Genomic DNA, 16,704 nt, shown 5'->3' on the forward strand with positions numbered 1-16,704 from the left:
CAGAACATAAAGTTAATTTCTTTGCCACATTTTTTGCAGTTTTACTTAAGTGCATTATTGCAAACAAGATGCATGTTTTGGAATATTTTTATTCTGTACAGGCTTCCTTATTTTCACTCTGTCATTTAGGTTAGTATTGTGGAGTAACTGTAATGTTGTTGATCCATCCTCAGTTTTCTCCTATCACAGCCATTAAACTCTGTAACTATTGGTCAAAACATTGTGCTATATAGGGATTCCATTTGGAACACAACCTGTATCTCAGAGCTGTTTCTCTACTGGAAGGTTTAAGGGCTGTTTTCACTCACATCCATTAGCTTCAGATAGAGAAGCCACCACAGACACACACAGGCACACACACGCAGAGGTAAAAATAACTTTGTTCCTTCTCTCCTTTTAGTGTGTTTCCTCCCCTCCATGAATTCCTAATGTTGAAGAGTGTTAGAGTCTTGCCTAAAAGAGGCTGCTGGCACACAGCAACAACTAAACAAGAAAGCAAACTCACTCTGCATCCTGTGAACATGTAGACGTAGGTATCTCCCAGGAGGGGGTGGGTTGGCTAGTGCTCTTCAGACACACAGCAGCTGCAATAGCCTCACTGGTTTTGGTGGAGTAAAAGCTTATTCTGGAGCGATAAATCACATCCAGCCTGAACTGTGCAATGTAGTAAGGAGTGGTAGTTTCCAACAGGTCGATATGTGACCCAGCACTAATTTTCAGGCATATGTAGTAACATTTGTAAATGTTTTTATATATTTTTAATTTTTTACATTGGGTAAAACTCAGAGCTAGAAAATTGTATATCATACACTGCAGTTGTGGAACAATGGGAAAGTAATTCTGCTTTGAAAGTTGATAAACTTGTTACCCCACTTTTGAGAAAATATCCCTTGAATGTTTTGGTACACCTACTGGAGAGCTCTTCTTTGTCTCCACCCATTCAGCATCGTTCACAAGCTCTTAAGCCTGATCCCCACCCATCTCTTTAAGGATTTCACATGTAAGGCCATGTGCTAAACAGAGTGAGTAAGGTAGTGTAGTAAACAACCAAAGATTTCAAGACTAAAAGTTGTGAAAATAGTATTTGCATTTATTAAGGATCCCCATTAGCTGCTGCCAAGGCAGCAGCTACTCTTCATGGGGTCCAGCAACATTAAGGCAGTTATATACAATTTAAAAGATAACGTGACATTATATTATAACACTTTACCCAATACATTTAGTGTGTTCCCTCAGGCCACTACTCCACTATCACATATTTCCAATACAACATCCATGTGTACGTGTGTGTAGAGTGAGTGTCTGTGTGTGTGTCTCTTCACAGTCCCTGCTGTTCCACAGGGTGTTTTTAAAAATCTGATTCTACTGCTTGCATCAGTTACGTGATGTGGAATAGAGTTCCATGTAGTCATGGCTCTATGTAGTACTGTGCGCCTCCCATAGTCCGTTCTGGACTTGCGGACTATGAAGAGACCTCTGGTGGCATGTCTTGTGGGGTATGCATGGGTGTCCGAGCTGTGTGCCAGTATTCCAAACAGCGCGGTACATTCAGCTCTTCGACACCTCTCACAAAAAGAAGCAGTGATTAAGTAAATCTCTCTTCCACTCTGAACCATGAGAGACCGACATGCATGTCATCAATGTTAGCTCTGCTGCCCTGTTCTGAGCCAACTGCAATTTTCCCAAGTCCCTCTTTGTGGCACCTGACCACACTACTGACCAGTAGTCTAGGTGCGACAAAACTAGGGCCTGTAGGACCTGCATTGTTGATAGTGTTGTTAAGAAGGCAGAGCAGCGCTTAATTATGGACATACTTCTCCCCATCTTAGCCACTGTTGTATGAATATGCTTTGACCATGACAGTCTACAATCCAGGGTTACTCCAAGCCGTTTAGTCACCTCAACTTGCCCAATTTCCACATTATTTATTATGAGATGTAGTTGAGGTTTAAGGTTTGGTGAATGATTTGACCCAAATACAATGCTTTTAGTTTTGGAAATATTCAGGACTAACTTATTCCTTGCCACCCATTCCAAAACTAACTGCAACTCATTGTTAAGTGTTGCAGTTATTTCAGTTGCTGTAGTAGCTGACGTGTATAGTGTTGAGTCATCCGCATACATAGACACACTGGCTTTACTCAAAGCCAGTGGCATGTCGTTAGTAAAGATGGAAAAAAGCAAGGGGCTAGACAGCTGCCCTGGGGAATTCCTGATTCTACCTGGATTATGTTTGAGAGGCTTCAATTAAAGAACACCCTCTGTGTTCTGTTAGACAAGTAACTCTTTATCCACATTATAGCAGGGGGTGTAAAGCCATAACACATACGTTTTTCCAGCAGCAGACTGTGATCGATAATGTCAAAAGCCGCACTGAAGTCTAACAAAACAGCCCCCACAATCTTTTTATCATCAATTTCTCTCAGCCAATCATCAGTCATTTGTGTAACTGCTGTGCTTGTTGAATGTACTTTTCTATAAACATGCTGAAAGTTTGTTGTGAATTTGTTTACTGTAAAATAGCATTGTATCTCGTCAAACACAAATTTTCCCAATATTTTACTAAGGGTTGGTAACAGGCTAATTGGTCGGTTGTTTGAGCCAGTAAAGGGGGCTTTACTATTCTTAGGTAGCGGAATTACTTTTGCTTCCCTCCAGGCCTGGGGGCACACACATTCTAGTAGGCTTAAATTGAAAATATGGCAAATAGGAGTGGCAATATCGTCCGCTATTATGTAGCCTACAATAAGGAAAAACTCCAGGTAAAAATACACTTAATCTATTCCTTGACATTGGTGCAGGTCATGTTGTTCTTCACATTACCGTCTCTGGTTAACACACACTACAGTTGTCGGAAGTTTACATACCCCTTAGCCAAATACATTTAAACTCAGTTTTTCACAATTCCTGACATTTAATCCTAGTAAAAATTCCCTGTTTTAGGTCAGTTAAGATCACCACTTTATTTTAGGAATGTGAAATTTCAGAATAATAGTAGAGAGCATGATTTATTTCAGCTTTTATTTATTTCATCACATTCCCAGTGGGTCAGAAGTTTACATACACTCAATTAGTATTTGGTAGCATTGCCTTTAAATTGTTTAACTTGGGTCAAACGTGTCGGGTAGCCTTCCACAAGCTTCCCACAATAAGTTTGGTGAATTTTGGCCCTTTCCTCCTGACGGAGCTGGTGTAACTGAGTCAGGTTTGAAGGCCTCCTTGCTCCCACACACTTTTTCAATTCTGCCCACACATTTTCTATAGGATTGTTTTTATTTTTCTTCTTTTTTTTTTTTCTTTTTTTTTTTCTGAGAGATCCTTACACCAGCCAGAGACGCCTTCACACTAACTTATCTTTGTATTTTGACATGGAGTTATAGAAATGGGATAGAAACCTTGACTTTGTTGTCCTTAAGGCATTTTGCCACAACTTTGGAAGTATGTTTGGGATCATTGTCCATTTGGAAGACCCATTTGCGACCAAGCTTTAACTTCCTGACTGATGTCTTGAGATGTTGCTTCAATATATCCACATAATTTTCCTTCCTCATGATGCCATCTATTTTGTGAAGTGCACCAGACCCTCCTGCAGCAAAGCACCCTCACAGCATGATGTTGCCACCCCCATGCGTCACGGTTGGGATGGTGTTCTTCGGCTTGCAAGCGTCCCCCTTTTTCCTCCAAACATAACGATGGTCATTATGGCCAAACAGTTCTATTTTTGTTCCATCAGACCAGAGGACATTTCTGCAAAAAGTACGATATTTGTCCCCATGTGCAGTTGCAAACCATAGTCTGGCTTTTTTATGGCAGTTTTGGAGCAGTGGCTTCTTCCTTGCTGAGCGGCCTTTCAGGTTATGTCAATATAGGACTTGTTTTACTGTGGATATAGATACTTTTGTACCTTTTTCCTCCATCATCTTCACAAGGTCCTTTGCTGTTGTTCTGGGATTGATTTGCACTTTTCGCACGAAAGTACGTTCATCTCTAGGAGACAGAACGAGTCTTCTTCCTGAGCGGTATGACGGCTGCGTTGTCCCATGGTGTTTATACTTGCGTACTATTGTTTGTACAGATGAACGTGGTACCTTCAGATGTTTGGAAATTGCTCCCAAGGATGAACCAGACTTGTGGAGGTCTACAATATTTTTTCTGAGGTCTTGGCTGATTTCTTTAGATTTTCCCATGATGTCAAGCAAAGAGGCACTGAGTTTGAAGGTAGGCCTTGAAATACATCCACAGGTACTCCTCCAATTGACTCAAAGGATGTAAATTAGCCTATCAGAAGCATCTAAAGCCATGACATCATTTTCTGGAATTTTCCAAGCTGTTTAAAGGCACAGTCAACTTAGGGTATGTAAACTTCTGACCCACTGGAATTGTGATACAGTGAATTATAAGTGAAATAATCTGTCTGTAAACAATTGTTGGAAACATTTCTTGTGTCATGCACAAATTAGATGTCCTAACCGAGTTGCCAAAACTATAGATTGTTAACAATACTTTTTTTTTTTGGGGGGGGGCTGATTTCTAGATTAGCAGTCCTACTCTTAAAGATACTTCCTTAGGAGTTGATTAAGCTATAGGCCTACATGGTCACAACATGAGTCTCACTAGTTGTCTAGAAGGACTAACCACTTCAATATGATGCTGATTGCTGTTTATCTGTTGGGCATGTTCATGCTACAAGGTGGATGCTGACCACTGCAGAGCCCCTACAGTAATGTTGGTTGTTATTGACATTGAGATCCAAGCTAAAATATATCTCTGTCATCACATCCATGAAGAATGCTTTTATCAAATAATGTTTGCAAGACGAGGATGGAGCCTCATTGTCAGATGTATCCCACAAGGGAAATAGAGCTTAATATTCTGTATGCCTACGCGCTAGGCTACTTTGTGTCTGTGTGCAGGAAAGGAATGTACTGGAGAACACAACAGCTTTGATCTAGTGAAGTAGTGAGTGAGAGAGAGAGAGAGAGAGAGAGAGAGAGAGAGAGAGAGAGAGAGAGAGAGAGAGAGAGAGAGAGAGAGAGAGAGAGAGAGAGAGAGAGAGAGAGAGAGAGAGAGAGAGAGAGAGAGAGAGAGAGAGAGAGAGAGAGAGAGAGAGAGAGAGAGAGAGAGAGAGAGAGAGAGAGAGAGAGAGAGAGAGAGAGAGAGAGAGAGAGAGAGAGAGAGAGAGAGAGAGAGAGAGAGAGAGAGAGAGAGAGAGAGAGAGAGAGAGAGAGAGAGAGAGAGAGAGAGAGAGAGAGAGAGAGAGAGAGAGAGAGAGAGAGAGAGAGAGAGAGAGAGAGAGAGAGAGAGAGAGAGAGAGAGAGAGAGAGAGAGAGAGAGAGAGAGAGAGTTTGATCCCTTGCTGATTTTGTACGTTTGCCCACTGACAAAGAAATGATCACTCTATAATTGTAATGGTAGGTTTATTTGAACAGTGAGAGACAGAATAACAACAAAAAAACGCATGTAAACATTTTTATAAATTAATTTTCATTTTAATGAGGGAAATAAGTATTTCACCCCTCTGCAAAACATGACTTAGTACTTGGTGGCAAAACCCACAGAGGTCAGACATTTCTTGTAGTTGGCCACCAGGTTTGCACACATCTCAGGAGGGATTTTGTCCCACTCCTCTTTGCAGATCTTCTCCAAGTCATTAAGGTTTCGAGGCTGACGTTTGGCAACTCGAACCTTCAGTTCCCTCCACAGATTTTCTATGGGATTAAGGTCTGGAGACTGGCTAGGCCACTCCAGGACCTTAATGTGCTTCTTCTTGAGCCACTCCTTGTCCTGTCCCCTTAGCAGAAAAACACCCCCAAAGCATAATGTTTCCACCTCCATGTTTGACGGTGGGGATGGTGTTCTTGGGGTCATAGGCAGCATTCCTCCTCCTCCAAACACGGCGAGTTGAGTTGATGCCAAAGAGCTCGATTTTTGTCTCATCTGACCACAACCCTTTCACCCAGTTCTCCTCTGAATCGTTCAGATGTTATTTGGCAAAGTTCAGACGGCCCTGTATATGTGCTTTCTTGAGCAGGGGGACCTTGCGGGCGCTGCAGGATTTCAGTCCTTCACGGCGTAGTGTGTTACCAATTGTTTTCTGGGTGACTATGGTCCCAGCTGCCTTGAGATCATTGACAAGATCCTCCCGTGTAGTTCTGGGCTGATTCCTCACCGTTCTCATGCAAGATATCACGAGGTGAGATCTTGCATGGAGCCCCAGGCCGAGGGAGATTGACAGTTATTTTGTGTTTCTTCCATTTGCGAATAATCGCACCAACTGTTGTCACCTTCTCAACAAGCTGCTTGGCGATGGTCTTGTAGCCCATTCCAACCTTGTGTAGGTCTACAATTTTGTCCCTGACATCCTTGGAGAGCTCTTTGGTCTTGGCCATGGTGGAGAGTTTGGAATCTGATTTTTGCTTGTAAGCCGGAATCAGGAGGATAGAATTATGGTCAGATTTGCCAAATGGAGGGCGAGTGAGAGCTTTGTACGCGTCTCTGTGTGTGGAGTAAAGGTGGTCTAGAGTTTTTTTTTTCTTCTCTGGTTGCACATGTGACATGCTGGTAGAAATTAGGTAAAACAGATTTAAGTTTGCCTGCATTAAAGTCCCCGGCCACTAGGGGTGCCACTTCTGGATGAGCATTTTCTTGTTTGCAGTCTTAGTGGCAGCGTCGGTTTGTGATGGTAAATAGATGGCTACGAAAAATATAGATGAAAACTCTCTTGGTAGATAGTGTGGTTTACAGCTTATCATGAGGTACTCTACCTCAGGCGAGCAATACCTCGAGACTACCTTAATATTACACATCGCACACCAGCTGTTATTGACAAATAGACACACACCACCACCCTTTGTCTTACCGGACTTAGCTGTTCTGTCCTGCCAACTGTATATTATCCATGTCGTTGTTCAGCCACAACTCGGTGAAACATAAAATATATATTTTTTTAATGTCCCGTTGGTAGGATAGTCTCGAACTGAGCTCCTCCAGTTTATTCTCCAGTGATTGCACGTTGTGCAATAGAACGGAGGGTAGAGGCGGGTTACCCACCCACCGACGAATTCTCACAATGCACCCTGATCTGCTGATCACTCTGACCCTGTATCTCCTTCTTTTCTTCATGCGAATGACGGGGATTTGGGCCTTGTCCGGGAGCAACATTATATCCTTCACGTCAGACTCATTAAATAAAAAATCTTTGTCCAGTTCGAGGTGAGTAATCGCTGTTCTGATATCCAGAAGCTCTTTTCGGTCATAAGAGACGGTATCATCAACATTATGTGCAAAATAAGTTACAAACAATGCGAAAAAACTAACGAAATAGCGCAATTGGTTAGGAGCCCGTAAAATGGCAGCCATCATTTTTCACAGCACTTGTGCGTAAGTAATACTGTGAAACACTATCATTCCACTATTACTGCAGATATAAACTCAGCAAAAAAAGAAACATCCCTTTTTCAGGACCCTGTCTTTCAAAGATAATTAGTTAAAATCTAAACAACTTCACAGATCTTCATTGTAAAGGGTTTAAACACTGTTTCCCATGCTTGTTCACTGAACCATAAACAATTAATGAACATGCACCTGTGGAACGGTCGCTAAGACACTAACAGCTTACAGACGGTAGGCAATTAAGGTCACAGTTATGAAAACTTAGGACACTAAAGAGGCCTTCCTACTGACCCTGAAAAACACCAAAAGAAAGATGCCCAGGGTCCCTGCTCATCTGCGTGAACGTGCCTTAGGCTTGCTGCAAGGAGGCATGAGGACTGCAGATGTGGCCAGGGCAATAAATTGCAATGTCCGTACTGTGAGACGCCTAAGACAGCGCTACAGGGAGACAGGACAGACAGTTGATCGTCCTCGCAGTGGCAGACCACGTGTAACAACACCTGCACAGGATCGGTACATCCGAACAGCACACCTGCGGGACAGGTACAGGATGGCAACAACAACTGCCTGAATTATACCAGGAACGCACAATCCCTCCATCAGTGCTCAGACTGTCCACAATAGGCTGAGAGAGGCTGGACTGAGGGCTTGTAGGCCTGTTGTAAGGCAGGTCCTCACCAGACATCACCGGCAACAACGTCACCTATGGGCACAAACCCACCTTCGCTGGACCAGACAGGACTGGCAAAAAGTGCTCTTCACTGACGAGTCGAGGTTTTGTCTCACCAGGAGTGATGGTCGGATTCACGTTTATCGTCGAAGGAATGAGCGTTACACCGAGGCCAGTACTCTGGAGTGGGATCGATTTGGAGGTGGAGGATCCATCATGGTCTGGGGCGTTGTGTCACAGCATCATCGGACGGAGCTTGTTGTCATTGCAGGCAAGACATCCTCCTCCCTCATGTGGTACCCATCCTGCAGGCTCATCCTGACATGACCCTCTAGCATGACAATGCCACCAGCCATACTGCTCGTTTTGTGCGTGATTTCCTGCAAGACAGGAATGTCAGTGTTCTGCCATGGCCAGCGAAGAGCCCGGATCTCAATCCCATTGAGCACGTCTGGGACCTGTTGGATCGGAGGGTGAGAGCTAGGGCCATTCCCCACAGAAATGTCAGGGAACTTGCAGGTGCCTTGGTGGAAGAGTGGGGTAACATCTCACAGCAAGAACTGGCAAATCTGGTGCAGTCCATGAGGAGGAGATGCACTGCAGTACTTAATGCAGCAGGTGGCCACACCAGATACTGACTGTTACTATTACATTTCTGTTAGTCACATGTCTGTGGAACTTGTTCAGTTTGTCTCAGTTGTTGAATCTTGTTAAATTCATACAAATATTTACACATATTAAGTTTGCTGAAAATGAACACAGTTGACAGTGAGAGGACGTTTCTTTTTTTTGCTGAGTTTATTATGGACGTTTTCTGAAATTACGAACTTTAAAAAAAAGTATGTATAGCACCTTTAACAAGAACGCAAAGGCAATATGAAAGGTTTTGAGAGAGTTCTTATCTGCCTCAGGGCGTTGAGACCATCATATACTTTCAGCAACTGTTGTTAGCACATTAGATGTTGTTTTGTTGTGCCAAAAACTTCTGGCCTCTGTAAGTGTCCTCTGCTATTTCAGACATATTTGATGTACTCAGACCTTTGTGTTAATGTTTAGCTATCACTCTGCTCAAAACGTTGAGGGGTGGTTTCCCGAACACAGATTAAGCCTAATCCTGGACTAAAAAGCAGTTTCAATGGAGGTTCTCCATTAAGCATGCTTCTTAGTTCAGGAGTAGTTATAGGCCTGATCTGGGTCCAGGAAACTGCCCCTCAACCGAGCCCAACTGAGCCCCTCAATGTTTTAATATAATTCCTTTGCCATTGTTTTTCTCCCATTTTCCCTTGGCATGAATGCTGTTGCTTTTGCATGGTGCTTTTGACTTCATGGTGACGTAAACGGTGGTCTTTGAAGATAGACGTGTACACTGGGTTGTATAACTCCTCAGTCTTCCTCTCACAGCCAAACATGATATCTCTCTGACTCACTTACAGCCTGTTGCAGTAATCAGATGATAACAAAACAACACAACACAGATGGGAATTCTTCTAGGCCTATCTGATCATCATAAGACATTCACTGAGTGGCCTGTGTGGTCCAACAGTTAGGCTACTGTACAGCCTAGACTACCTGAGTCAGCATGGGTTAGAATCCGACTCACTGCCCTTCTGACTCGTAACCTCTCCTACCTTTCCTGTCTCCTATTTCCTGTCTGTCTCCTATTTCCTGTCCTATTTCAATATTTCTTTTTTGTGTGTGTAATTTTTTAAATAAAAAAGACATTTGTTGATTTAAGCAGAGACCACCACCACCTTTTTGACCCTTTACGTTGGTCCCCAAAGCATCACTGTATTGTATCAATTGATTCTCAATTTGCTTTACCCTCTGAAGAAAAATGTATATCATGTTAATGTAAGTTTTTCACATTTTGCCAATTCATGGTAATTGAATTCACCCGCAAGATGACTCAAGAAATGTCTTAATATATACTAATATATGATAATATATACCATTTAGCAGAAGCTTTTATCCAAAGCCATTTACAGTCATGCGTGTATACATTATACGTATGGGTAGCAATGGGAATCAAACCCACTATTCTTGTCATTGGAAACGCCATGCTCTACCAACCGAACCAGACAGGACCATGTGTATTTACCATGCTCTACCAACCCAGCCAGACAGGACCATGTGTATTTACCATGCTCTACCAACCCAGCCAGACAGGACCATGTGTATTTACCATGCTCTACCAACCGAACCAGACAGGACCATGTGTATTTACCATGCTCTACCAACCAATCCAGACAGGACCATGTGTATTTACCATGCTCTACCAACCCAGCCAGACAGGACCATGTGTATTTACCATGCTCTACCAACCCAGCCAGACAGGACCATGTGTATTTACCATGCTCTACCAACCGAACCAGACAGGACCATGTGTATTTACCATGCTCTACCAACCAATCCAGACAGGACCATGTGTATTTACCATGCTCTACCAACCAATCCAGACAGGACCATGTGTATTTACCATGCTCTACCAACCCAGCCAGACAGGACCATGTGTATTTACCATGCTCTACCAACCCAGTCAGACAGGACCATGTGTATTTACCATGCTCTACCAACCCAGTCAGACAGGACCATGTGAATTTACCATGCTCTACCAACCCAGTCAGACAGGACCATGTGAATTTACCATGCTCTACCAACCCAGCCAGACAGGACCATGTGTATTTACCATGCTCTACCAACCGAACCAGACAGGACCATGTGTATTTACCATGCTCTACCAACCCAGCCAGACAGGACCATGTGTATTTACCATGCTCTACCAACCCAGCCAGACAGGACCATGTGTATTTACCATGCTCTACCAACCCAGTCAGACAGGACCATGTGAATTTACCATGCTCTACCAACCCAGTCAGACAGGACCATGTGAATTTACCATGCTCTACCAACCCAGCCAGACAGGACCATGTGTATTTACCATGCTCTACCAACCGAACCAGACAGGACCATGTGTAGTTACCATGCTCTACCAACCCAGCCAGACAGGACCATGTGTATTTACCATCCTCTACCAACCCAGCCAGACAGGACCATGTGTATTTACCATGCTCTACCAACCCGGCCAGACAGGACCATGTGTATTTACCATGCTCTACCAACCGAGCCAGACAGGACCATGTGTATTTACCATGCTCTACCAACCCAGCCAGACAGGACCATGTGTATTTACCATGCTCTACCAACCCAGTCAGACAGGATCATGTGTATTTACCATGCTCTACCAACCCGGCCAGACAGGACCATGTGTATTTACCATGCTCTACCAACCGAGCCAGACAGGACCATGTGTATTTACCATGCTCTACCAACCCAGCCAGACAGGACCATGTGTATTTACCATGCTCTACCAACCCAGCCAGACAGGACCATGTGTATTTACCATGCTCTACCAACCGAACCAGACAGGACCATGTGTATTTACCATGCTCTACCAACCCAGCCAGACAGGACCATGTGTATTTACCATGCTCTACCAACCCAGTCAGACAGGACCATGTGTATTTACCATGCTCTACCAACCCAGCCAGACAGGACCATGTGTATTTACCATGCTCTACAAACCGAACCAGACAGGACCATGTGTATTTACCATGCTCTACCAACCGAACCAGACAGGACCATGTGTATTTACCATGCTCTACCAACCCAGCCAGACAGGACCATGTGTATTTACCATGCTCTACCAACCGAACCAGACAGGACCATGTGTATTTACCATGCTCTACCAACCCAGCCAGACAGGACCATGTGTATTTGCATTTCAGATAGCCTTCACACTCAAATGTGAGGCTTTTTAGATCACCCAGCGGACTGAGTTGTCAACTAACGGGAATTCAAAGCCATTGGATTTAGCTTAAAAGTTGGCTAGAAAACAAAAAACGAATTCCTTTACATTCATGACTTTTTAAAAATCCAATCAGTTATCCACACTGATTCAACGTCATCAGAAGGAAAAACATATATGTTTTGTTTATTGAAATGATGTGGAAATCAAGTTGATTAAACTCTCTTTCTCTCTCTCTCTCTCTCTCTCTCTCTCCTCTCCCTCTCTCTCCCACTCCCTCCCTACAGCACTGTACTCCATCCTCCTGTTCTGTGTCTTCCTGTGGATCCCCTTTGTCTATTTCTATTATGAGGAGAAGGATGATGACAACATCAACAAGTGTTCAGTAAGACTGCTGCTGCCTGCCTTCTTACTGTATACTAGACACACACACACACACACACACACATATATACACACACACACACACATACACACACACACACACACACACTTTGCTACACACTCACTACATAGCCAGTTTAATATGCATTATGTAGCCTACATAGCTTGTTCAAACCAGTGTAGCCTACATAGTTGACCTTGGCTATGAACAGCAGTCACTAGCTGTCTCTCTCTGGGTTAAGGAAGGTAAAAACGCATATGTATTTATTAATTATTTTGGACTTAATCCCATCGGTCCCACATATAGTGAGGGATTACATTCCTAATGACCAGCCGGAGCCTGAATGTAAAAACATCAGTCTCAATAAAAACACTCACTCAATATTAATATATCACAATCCCCCAAAATAGCTACGGAAGTGATACTTAAAGCTCTATGCTACAGAGAAAGCGTACAGTATCCCTATAGATGTACACACTGTAGAAAAGCAACAAGAAAAGGTTATAGTTGAGACTTTACTGTCGACTCTTGGAAATGACGTGTACATGGCCTCTGCTAAGTTAACTGTAGAGAAAGCCAAAGCCCATAGGAATAAACCACCCCTTTCCCCCCTTTTCTTCTTAAACGGAATATTGCTGAAATGTCATATATTGGTCTCCAAAGGACACGGTAGTGATGATATAGATTACATGCCACAGTGAGCTTCTTCCCTTTCCTCTGGGTTGGTTTTGCGCTGAGCGAAGCACTTTCTCTCACAGGCAAGGAGTTCTTTTGAATCATTACTTTCAAAGCACCCTTTAATAACAGCGCTGGGAGTAAGGTGTGTGTGTGAGAGACTACTCTGATAGGTTGAACAGAACTCCGGACTCCACTTCACACTCCATTGTCCCCTCACTAAGTGGAATATGGAATTAGTTAGCCAGCCGCTCAGCTCAAACGTACACACACACACACACACACACACACACCCTCCACACACACACACACACACACACACACACACACACCCCATTGAAGATTTAGATATTGTTACTGTCCTGATGAGAAATCACAGTATTAATAATTCTGTCTTTCATTACAGCAAGTGAAAAATGCTCTGAAGTACACAGTTGGATTCATCATCGTCTGTGCAGCACTGCTATTAATTGGGTAAGTAATATGAGACATTGGCACCCAGCCTATTCCCTAATTAGTGCACTACTTTTGACCAGGTCACTTTGACCTGCATAGGGGTCTGTATACTATATAAGGAATAGGGTGCCATTTTGGACACAGACATAGATGGCTCACAGAGCCACTCCATGACAGGAGTGGTGGGGATAGGTGTGTAGAACATGTCGTGGTCCTCTGTAGCTCAGATGGTAGAGCATGGCGCTTGTAACGCCAAGGTAGTGGGTTCGATCCCCGGGACCACCCATACACAAAAATGTATGCACGCATGACTGTAAGTCGCTTTGGATAAAAGCGTCTGCTAAATGGCATATTATTATTATTATATGTCGTCATTAATCGCTTAATGAGCAAGGTTTTTCCTCTTCAAGGAAATCAAAGTTCTTTAAACTGCCATCTGTTAAGCCATGAGCAGCCAGACATCACAGAGAAAAGGCCTCTTTCACCATAGTAGTTTTGATACACCTGGGTTCTTCTAATGGTTGAATCTAACTTCACAACTCTCATGTTGTACATTTTCTCTGGAACAAGCTTGAAGCTTTATTCATATTCCAGAGGCAGCAACATGGATAGAATCAGACCCTCAGTTAGTGACCCAAGATGCCCTCTGCTATAGTTAGTGTCCCAAGATGCCCTCTGCTATAGTTAGTGACCCAAGATGCCCTCTGCTATAGTTAGTGACCCAAAATGCCCTCTGCTATAGTTAGTGCCCCAAGATGCCCTCTGCTATAGTTAGTGACCCAAGATGCCCTCTGCTATAGTTAGTGACCCAAGATGCCCTCTGCTATAGTTAGTGACCCAAGATGCCCTCTGCTATAGTTAGTGACCCAAGATGCCCTCTGCTATAGTTAGTGACCCAAGATGCCCTCTGCTATAGTTAGTGCCCCAAGATGCACTCTGCTATAGTTAGTGACCCAAGATGCCCTCTGCTATAGTTAGTGACCCAAGATGCCCTCTGCTATAGTTAGTGCCCCATGATGCCCTCTGCTATAGTTAGTGACCCAAGATGCCCTCTGCTATAGTTAGTGCCTTCTCAGCTCCCAGCCCCACCCCCAGCTGACAGCCACACCCCTAATCCCACCCCCAGCCCCACCCCAGCTCCCATACCCAACTCCCAGCCTCAGCTCCCATCCCCCAGTTCCCATCCCCCAGCTCCCACCCCCCAGCTCCCAGCTCCCATCCCCAGCTCCCATCCCCCAGCTCCCATCCCCCAGCTCCCATCCGCCAGCTTCCATCCCCAGCCCCATCTCTAGACTTATTTAATCTCTCAGTCTCGGATAAAGCCCTTTCGTGATTAAGTGTTTCAAAGATTACTTGATGCTTAAATCTATAGTGATACACGGTCGAAACCATGTCCCATTTAACCTCCGGTTTACTCTGTGTTTAACTGTGCCTGCGCAGCATAAACATAATGGATTTCTCCTAGCCACCATCACAGTAACATGCTTGCTGTTCAGGTCATATCATGTAATGTTCGTTCAACCATTAAAGGCACTCTGATCCTATAGAGGGGGCTGCCTGGATTGAATGGTGGGTGGATAGAAAAATCTGCATCCCAAATGGCACCCTATTCCCTACATAGTGTACTACTTTTGACCAGAGCCCTATGGGCCTTGGCCAAAATGGTGCCATTTGAGACGCAGCCAAGGACAAGCCCACACGGTTAATTTCAAGTTGAAAAGTTTGGACTCTTTGGGATTCTTTAGACAGAAGCAATTTGGTGTCTATTTTACCTTTTGAACTGTCGGCCCTTTGTACCTCTTTGTACCGGCCGATTGTTGTTCAGGTCTCTTGACTCGAGGTGACATGATAGCTTTTATCCTGCACAGCCTCTCCTCTGCTTTCCTTTCCACTCCACTCATCGCATCTCCTCTCCTCTCTGTGTGGTACCCTGTGGTACAGGGAGACATCAGGCCACTGTGTTTGGGTGACTGTTCATTCAAGGGCTTTGCTGCCTGAACACAGTCTTTTGTTTGCAGCCCTCCGTGACTGGGCTAGAGAGGGCTAGGGATGCCTCAAAGCTCTTAAAAGGACTATTGACCTTTCAACTGCTGCCGATTCTTTAAACTTGGGCTTTTGAGGTGATTGTTCTTTAATATGGTGGTCTGCATTCCACACAGTGTTCCTTAGTCTTACAAAACAATGTTGATCCATAGAGACATAACATATTATACACTTTATTATTAGAAGATTACAAAGGCTCATACAAGCATTATACCTGCAGGCTTCAAGTAAAGTATTATAAATATTTATTTCATGAATCCATCCCTGGTTTAGCCTAACATTTTTTAAATTCTATAATTTTTATTTCTCTCCAAGATACTAGCCAGCCTCCTTGACATTTCCGCTGAAGTAAAGCCATGAGCTACATTTACACTTCTATAATAATATTTAAACTTCTATAATACTTCGCAGACATATTGTTCAGTCAGTGATACATTAAGAGATAACTGGGACTGAGAAAATGGCTGAACATTAAGGGCTCTATTTTAACAAACCTAATGCAATGGTAAATCTAAGCGCTGGTTCGGGGGACGCAGTGCTGGCGCAAAAGGACTGGGTTTTGATGAATAAATAAGTTGTAGGTGTGTCGAGGCTTGACACCTCACTGGCCAATCAGAATGTGCTCCATGGCTAAATATGTGGTTGCTTCAAGTTGTTTATTGCCTTGGAATCAACTCCAATTCCAATGTTAGTCCGTTTTAGTTTGTTACATAGCTTACAGAAACACAATTACAAAATGTAGACCTATCCCATCTTTGCTAAATAAGTTAACTTGACCTGTTTGCGGTCCACATTGTTCTAAATAATTGCAATATGGAAATGATATATAACTCTACATAGCATTCACACTGATATAGGGGCTTGTCACGTGTGTCAGTGTAATGAGGAGGAGTAGGGGCAGCCTCGGCAGAATCCGTGACAGGGCTAGGCCTACTGTACATTACAATGTGGCTGAGCTTAGACATGCCAAACATTGTTAATAAGCAAGATTACATTCATTATTGAAAATAATTATAATCAAATTCTAAAGCAAACAACTTGTTTTAAACAGGCTATGTCGATACCTACAGACTCCATAATGTCTCCCCATGGGCATATAATATTAAAACAACGCAGACTATGGAGGGTTTTTACACACATCCAAACTTTTCACTGTTGCTGGACAAAGATCCAATATACAGAGAGAGGGAGAATGTCTACACGGTTATACTGCTCCCAAATAGGCCTATGTTTTATGAACATAACCGGAACCGTCTTACAGATCAGATGGCATTCACA

At 43.5% G+C, this 16,704-nt stretch overlaps 1 protein-coding gene across 1 annotated transcript in view; it reads left to right on the top strand.

Moving 5' to 3' along the window:
- lmbrd1 (LMBR1 domain containing 1) overlaps positions 1 to 14,675 on the top strand; it is a 59,347-nt gene extending 44,672 nt beyond the window's left edge. The window contains exons 4-6 of the mRNA XM_045211468.1: positions 12,155 to 12,252; positions 13,334 to 13,401; positions 14,510 to 14,675. Coding sequence (XP_045067403.1) covers positions 12,155 to 12,252; positions 13,334 to 13,401; positions 14,510 to 14,675 — 332 coding nt within the window. The remainder of the gene's footprint in view (positions 1 to 12,154; positions 12,253 to 13,333; positions 13,402 to 14,509) is intronic.
- Positions 14,676 to 16,704: the final 2,029 nt, after the last annotated feature.

Source organism: Coregonus clupeaformis, chromosome 37 (genome assembly GCF_020615455.1).
Source record: "Coregonus clupeaformis isolate EN_2021a chromosome 37, ASM2061545v1, whole genome shotgun sequence".
In the NCBI taxonomy this organism is placed as follows: domain Eukaryota; kingdom Metazoa; phylum Chordata; class Actinopteri; order Salmoniformes; family Salmonidae; genus Coregonus; species Coregonus clupeaformis.